The following is a 7639-nucleotide window of genomic DNA, read 5'->3' as shown; positions in this document are numbered from 1 at the left end:
CCACTGTTGGATCTCTAGTTTTCTGGTTTTAATAATCACTCTCAGAATATCTGTTAGACTTTAGAAAAGAAACAGGGAAAATGAAACATGGGGAGAAAAATGCAAAATCCCTGGCAAAACATCAGGTTGCCCTAACTAATAATAACCTTTTGGTAGCAGCTGTTGATACAGACTAAGAAGTGTATGCTTTGCAATCCCCTTATGCCCTGAGAGTGTGAATGCTCAGACATTGAAACTTCACATGCTCTGTCTATGGGGATCAGCACTTCTGTTAAATTCCTAACAGTTTCCCCCATCAAATTTATTCAAACACCCAAGAAAGTCAGCAACTGCCTTAGATTTTGAATTTGGGATAAACACACCATGTTTTTGATTGGAAAACCGATACATGAGCAAAATTCGGCAATTATGAAAAACATTTTCCCACATCACTCAAAGCAGCATAGGGTCTCCCCTGTCAAAAGACAGAAAATAAAACTCACCTTTGTCTAGAGAAGCAGAGACCTTGCAAGCCTGGGAAATTGTACATTCAAGGGCAATGTGTCAGGCTATTATGAATGAGAAAAACAAGGCTGTAGTACCAGAGCTCACTACAAAATAGGCTGGCCTAATAACATTCAGCTCTTGGTTGCGTGGTCATTGCCTACTGCCAGTCACATCAAGGATAAGTATTAATGGCCAAAGTCATTGTAGTTACAGAATTAGGTAGGAGGAAGAAAAAAGCAGCAGCAGGCAGGCAGAAGTCCTTTTTTTTATATGAATAAAATTTTATTGAATTTTATACAATTAGAAAGAACAAAGAAAGAGGAGCAAACAGTCTTATGGAGGGTAGGAACCAGAAGAGCTTTCCCAGTAGAGGAGGGCACCTGCTGAGGGCAGTGTTCCTGTAAATGTCACACAGGGGTTGTTACAAAAGCAGAGAGAATGTGTCTGAGCTTTTCTTTGATTGTTTTGGGGTTTTTTTGCTTCCCACATTAGGGTTTCTAAAGCCACTCTTTTTCCCCCATCAATCCTACCACCCAGCAGCAAAATGAGCAGACAGGCAGGAAGGAGGACTGCTCCAGTGGAATGGGTGCACACACAGAGCAGCGCCTGCCTGCACCACCAGGGGGGTTTGCACCCATTCTGGATGCAGTGCTGTGGAGGGGGACAGACGGGAAGTTGGATTTTTTTTATCTTCTTTTTCTTTTCTTTTCCTTTTTTTTTTTTTTTTTTTTTTCTTTTTAAGAAAAGAAGGCACAAAATCTCAGCCAAGCTTCAAACCTAGTGCTGCTTGGGAACTCCCAGTCTCCCAAAAAGCCAGTGTGTCCATGTGGGAACCCAGCCCTCACCTCTCCCTCCTCTTCCTCAGAGTCTGTGCTTGCATTTGTACTGCTCAGGTAGAAGGCCCTGCCCAAGGTTTGTGCACTGCCAGGGAAAGTAAAGCCGTGCCAGGACAAGGAAAGTGGGGATGAGGAAGAGTCTGTTGGCTTAAACAGACCCTTTTTCCAATGTGAGAACTATGGAAAGTCACCTGTGACTCCCCACATTGTTTTTCCAAGAGCAGACCTGGGAGGGCTCTGGTGCTTTTTGAGGTGATTCACTGCCTTTGCCTGCGCAAGGCTTGGTGTTACACAGGAGGGCCAAAACACCTATCCAGGTGTGGCCTCTCTGAACCAGCGCTCTCTAGGCGGGGAAATCCCAGCCCTCAGTCCAGCCCTCCAAATGGCATCAGGTTCCTTCAGAGGTTTCAACTCTTGGCTTTGATTAAGGCTATTTAGTTGCAATAGAAAAAAGTAGAGGTGCCAGCCACAACCACCTGCCAGGCTGCAAGGAGATGGCAGGGCCACTGGCAGATGCCACCAGTACCCAGTCCCAGGATGCTGAGGGAAGTGGGGGAGGCAGAGAGATAGTGTGTGGGCTTCCATTAAGCCTCTGCTTTCTAAAGCAGGAGACAAATCCTGCCAAGATGTCTGTGCACGTGGAAGAGCGGGAATGAAAACTCTGATGCCTCTCTGTGAAGGCTCCAAGCACAATGTGTGCTCTGCCATGCTGCCCAGCCCTGCATAGCCTGATGAATAAAATCCACCATGCAAACATCAAGGTTTGAAGGGGGTTGAAGTCACTTGCCCTAAACCAGAGCAGCCCAGGGGCAAGAGATGCCTCATGGATGCAGCTGCTTGGTGCCCCACCACACCACCCTGCTCCTCTCTGCCTCCTGAATAACCCCAGCAACACCCCAAGAAAAAGAAAAAAAGATCCAAGCCCTAGAGCAGCAGCAACAGCAGCAACAGCAGCAGCAGCGGTGCAGCCTTGCCCTGCACCGAGTGTCTCAGGGAAAGATGCTCCACAGCTATAAATAGGGCTCTGGTGGTACTCCAATCTAGTGCAGGAGAAACACCCAGTCTGAGGATCTGCATGTGTCTGTGTGTGCCTGTGTGTGCTGAGGTGGGGGGAAGAACTGCAAAAAATAAAGACAAATGCTTCCCAGTCTGCACCCTCACCCAACCATCCCCTTGCCTGGGCTGGTGGCTGTGCCTTCATCTCGCCCCTCCAGCCTGTCTCATGCTTCCCCACACCCAGCCCCAGTGCACAGTACTCCCTAATCCAACAGAGGAGCCAAGGCCATGGGAAGCTGGGGCTGCTCAGCCTTCCCTGACCCAATGCAGGTCATCATCCTCTTGGAAACAGAACAGCAACAACAATGGAAAAAAAATAATATATATATATATCTCCCAAACCTCCCTGAAAGACCCAAATGGATGGAATCAGTCCCCAGCAAAACCAACAGGAAATAAAAGCAAAAGTTCCCCCCAGGGTCAGGCCCGAGTGCATGTCCCAGCTGGGGCCCAGCAGCCCAGGAGCACATCCCGACCTCCCTGCTCCTCTGGCCTTGGCACATCTGTGGCGTCCATTGGCACGGGGAGCTCCAGCCCCTGGGGGGAAAGCGGCTCGGACAGGGCTGTCCCAACAGCTGGCAGCAGCCTCGAGAGGGGAGGGCGGGTGGAGAGGTAAGTGTGTGACCCCCACCGCCCCGCTGCCTTTCAGGAAGGAGTAGGGTCTCTTCACCCTGCTGGGGATGAGAGGCCCCTCGCTCAGCTCTCAGCCACCAACACGGTCCTACACCAGGGAGCCAGCCCGGCTCTGGGCGGGCACCATGACGGGGACAGCCCCGATCCGCTCCAGCGTGGCCTGGCTGACTGCATAGGAACGGGTGTGCGGCAGCCGTGGCTTCCTGCTGACAGAACCATTGCTCCGGATCACCTCCTGAGGCGACGGCGCCGTGCTGGCCGTCACCACCAGTGTCTTAGGGGGAGCTGGGGATGGGTGGCCGCCGTTGGCATAGACGGGGCGGGCACTCGTGCTCCCTGAGCGGGAGAAGGGAGGCTGGTGAGCATCGTTGCTGTTGCTGAAGCGGGTGAAGGAGTCTGTGGCGTGGTTGGCTTTGGGGTCGTTCCAGTAGCGGCTGTTGTAGGTATTGGAGGAGGTGAGGGTGTCGTTCTCTGATGAGGACGCATCGGCGTGGAACGTCTTTGCGGCAGAGGAGCATTTGGGTGGTAGGTCATCCTCCCTGAGAAGGAGAAGATGTGAGGACATATGGAGGACACTGGCCCACTTGTCCAACACTCCTACCCCCAACCACCATGCTGGGGTCAACACCGTCGATTCAAGGAGAGGGACAGCACCGGTGTCAATCAGCATTGCTCCTTGGCCTGTTTGCTCATTCCTGTCTGCAGGACCTACCTGTGTGCTCCATGTGCCAAATTTGCCACCGAGGCAAATGACCCATGTTCATGTGTCTACAAAGTCAGGCAGTGCCAGACACTGATAGTTGTGATGACTGTAACCTCTGTGACCAGAGAATATCACAACTGTATCTCCAGAGATTTACAGCTATCCCTGTCTCATTATAGGTCAGAATTCCCACCACATCACTCTCCTACAGAGCTAACAACATGAAGTCCCATCCCTCTTGCTGGGGGAAGAGTTGGAATTCGATGGCCTTTGAAGTCCCTTCCAACCCAAACCATTCTGTGATTCTATGAAGCCAAAGCTCTTGTTAAAGGTGATACTGAAAACAAAATCTGTTGTTATCATTCTTCTTTTTCTCTCTCCATTTTCTGGACATATATGGACATCTTCCCCTGACCCCGGGGAACACACCCAGGATTAACAAAAGTGAGATTTCCAATTCCACTCCTGTCAGCCACAGCTTTTGCTTGGAGGTCCCCTACCACCAGCTTTCCCTGACCCTTACCTTATCTCATTGGGAATTTCCTCCTCTTCTTCTTCTTTGTGTTTATTTTTCCAGTAGAACAGTGCTACAGCCACCAACACAATGCAAACAACGAGCACAACAGCACCTGTGGCCACCGCTCCTGCAATCAGGCCGATACTCCGTGGGTGGGCTGTGGAGATGATTGAACAGAGCATGGAGAAGAAATCAGGGATGGGCTGTGGCCATTTGTAATCACATGAGGCTGCCGTGGCTTGGGAGGGGAGAAAGGCAACGTTCCCATTCCAGGGCATGGTTATCTTCTGATAGAGAGGCACGTGGTGGCTCACAGCAAACATGGTTACTGTACACCTTACTGTCACAAGACAGAAGCAGGTGGCCAAGCCTTCCCTGGCAAAATACTTACGTGCAATGACTTGCAGGTCCAGAAGGCAAGTGCTGGTTCCAATGGCATTTGAAGCCACACATTGGTAAAGACCTGAGGACACAGTGCTGATATTTCGGAGAGTGACAGTGCCCTGGACTTGGTCTAGTTAGAGAGAAAAGAAGGATTTAAATCCCTCCCCCGCTTGAGGAAACCCATGAAAAGGCAAAGCCAGCAAATAGATAATTTTGGTGTGAGACTATTAAGAGAGAAATAAATTAGGAAATAACCTTGAGATGGAAGCATTGTGCGTGCACATACACACACAGAGACAAGATTAGGCCTTAAGGAGCTTACACTAGATGTTTCTTTCTCTTCTTATAGAGGAATTTCTGCAGATGAAAGCTTGGGACTCTCAGTGTTGTGTGAGAACAGGGAAGAAAGAGATGCAAAATTACCTATACCCAGATCTACTTGTTGAATTCATTCTTGCTCTGCAGAACCCCTGCTCTCCCATCCCTGGGCTCCCCATCCATCTCCTGCTCTGCCAATATTCCACATTCCTGAATTATATGAAACTGAAAGCTGGCATATTCTTAAAATACAGCAAGATAAAGGGGAAAAGTACAACTATCAGTATTTGATCAGGACACCAGTCTAAGAAAATTTATGGATGGGACTCGAGACTGGAAAACACCAGTTTGATCAGAACCCTGCTTCTCCATACATCTGAAAAGCAGCTCTGGCAGGAATTTATTGGAGGACTGTGGCATCCATGTGAGAAGCTGGCCATATTTCCCTGGGATGATTCTGCCACTCTTTTCCCAGTTTCCATTACATAAGCCTTTCATTTGGTTTAAAATGCAGGTGAGTTGGCAGCTGAAATTTCCAGCCACATGCCAATGTCTAGCAACTGCTTTCTCTCTCTCTCTCTTCCATTCAACCCAATCCTTGTTTTCCAATGGGGAACATGCTGGACCAAAAAAATCCCATGAAAATTTAAGTGGCCTCTGGAGAGTACCCAGTCCACCGTGGGCTTTCGGAATCTTCGTTCCAATAAAGGGAGCATGCAAATGACAGCAGACGCTCAATGAGCCATGCCACCTCTGGCAGCTCAGACGAGGGACAGCCCAGGCTGCCACCTGGGAAATAAGAGGATAATCAACAGAATGAGCACCTTGTGTGGCAGTTGGGGGCAACTTGGGGACATTGTCCAGTTTCTCCCAGAGGTATGTTGGCCGGGGAATGCCTTCTTCCGAGCTGCAGGTCAGTGTGATATCGCTGCCCACGTCCAGGGACCCCTGGATTCTGCAAAGCGGGGCAGAAGGAGGAACTGCGAGAGAAGAGGGGAAGGTGATAGCAAATCAGGAAATGTGACCAAACAGTGGAATGCAGGCTCACTCTGGACATGTGCTGCTGGGGAAAGCAAGGACAGTGGCATGAGCTGTCAAGGAGACAAGAATGAGGCAGCAGACAGGAACTCATTATGGTTTGGGGGGTGACAATTCACACAAAGATTCCTGACCCACCAGCACATCAAGGTTACAGACTACTGCTGACTTTCATAGGACCCAGTCCTCTTAGATCCCTCCCTTGAGAAAAAGGTGACTATTTCTGTCTTTGAGATAGCAAGGATGGTGAAAGTTAACAGAGGTGCAGGAAAAATTTAGAGTGATTTGGTTTTGCTTTCATATCTCTATAATGGCATGCACTTTGGAGTATTTAGTATCAATGGGAACATCCAGAGCTTATTGTTTTCATGGAAAGGAAGCAAAGATATAAAGTCATTTTCTTCTCCTGTTGCTATGCACCAAACCCCTTACACTCCATTCAGCCCTCCAGGATGCCCTCATACTTTACTCCTGCTTCTTTGCAACTCTGTATCACAATACCACCACAAAAACTTTTTCTTCACCATATTTTAAAACTTCAATACAGACTGCCTGCATATGAAGTCTGTGTGCCCTACAAACTCCCACAGCACCCACAAGGCAACCCATTCCTCACCACAGGATGTCTGTGGGTTCAAAGGCACACGGTACCATATTGCTGATGATGCGCTATCATGCACAGAGGTCCCCTTGTCCCTGATCCCCCCCTCTCCCCCATAATACCAATAAACACACCCAAGACAGTAAGTCCAATGACTCCAATGTTCCTGACGCCTCTGTCGGGAAGATTGTTGACCAAACACTGGTATGTGCCAGTATCCGATAGCTGAGTGTTGTTGATGAAGATGGAGGCACTGGTGGTTGGCATTGTCACAGCAAACCCCACTCGCCCATAGAACTGGGGTGCACCACCAAAGATCTGACCCCCTTGGTAGAGAATGACCTGGAAAAGAAAGGAAGGCTCAAACAACACTATGCAGGAGCTGAGCAAAGAGGAAGAACAGCAAGCAAAACATGGCTTGTTTTCCAAAGCTGGAAGGACCAGTTACTAAAGGATCTCTGAACAACCAAACCTCAATATACATCCTAGCACAGGTGTTTTTTCCAAAAGAGGAGCACACTCTGTAGCCCATATTACATCAATAAAAATGTTCATAAAGGTAACAGGCCAGAAAGATACCCAGATCTTCTGGTGTAGCTGGGTTGGCAACACCAGCCTCCTTCCTATGATAGTCATTACCTGTCTGGACAGGATCAATGTACAGAAGCAGAGGCTCTCTGCAGGTCAGTGAATACTTTGATGAGAAGCATCTGCCCAGTGGAGAGTATCATTTTGAGTCTCTGTCAGTAAGATCCTGCCATGATTTGACACTGCTTACTGAAGATCTTTGGGATGAGCTGAATGACAGGCAGCGCAACCTTTGAACCTGCACAGCCTCCGCCAGTCACACTGTACTCGGACCAAGTCCCTGAGGAGCAAGTATTCTTCAGTGCAGGTTCTCAGACTGAATACAAAATGTGATGAGGGCAGTGTGACCCAGGACAGATGTATTTCAGAGAAATAGCTTTCTTCTGTTGTCAGAGTATGTGGGCAAAAAAACAGGCCAGCATATCTCAGGTTATGATTCCTGTGCCCACCACTATATACCCTCATTTGCTAATATTCAT

The 7639-nt window shown here is 48.9% G+C and overlaps 1 protein-coding gene across 6 annotated transcripts in view; it reads right to left on the bottom strand.

The window, feature by feature from the left end:
• Positions 1-813: 813 nt before the first annotated feature.
• Positions 814-7639, bottom strand: part of IGSF11 (immunoglobulin superfamily member 11) — a 103718-nt gene continuing 96892 nt past the window's right edge. For 4 of the 6 annotated variants that reach the window (XM_088052024.1, XM_088052025.1, XM_088052027.1 and 1 more), the window contains exons 3-7: positions 6707-6914; positions 5758-5913; positions 4623-4745; positions 4238-4388; positions 814-3550 (exon numbers count right to left, since the gene is read on the bottom strand). In XM_088052024.1, the coding sequence (XP_087908150.1) occupies positions 3100-3550; positions 4238-4388; positions 4623-4745; positions 5758-5913; positions 6707-6914 (1089 nt within the window). In that variant the 3' untranslated portion in view covers positions 814-3099. The remainder of the gene's footprint in view (positions 3551-4237; positions 4389-4622; positions 4746-5757; positions 5914-6706; positions 6915-7639) is intronic. The other 2 variants (XM_088052026.1, XM_088052028.1) reach the window with 2 other exon arrangements.

Source organism: Pseudopodoces humilis, chromosome 2 (assembly GCF_049639895.1).
Source record: "Pseudopodoces humilis isolate 2021_Gansu_Grassland_sample_001 chromosome 2, ASM4963989v1, whole genome shotgun sequence".
In the NCBI taxonomy this organism is placed as follows: domain Eukaryota; kingdom Metazoa; phylum Chordata; class Aves; order Passeriformes; family Paridae; genus Pseudopodoces; species Pseudopodoces humilis.
The sequence above is the reverse complement of the archived record's forward strand: the minus strand, read 5'-3'. Positions and strand labels throughout refer to the sequence as shown.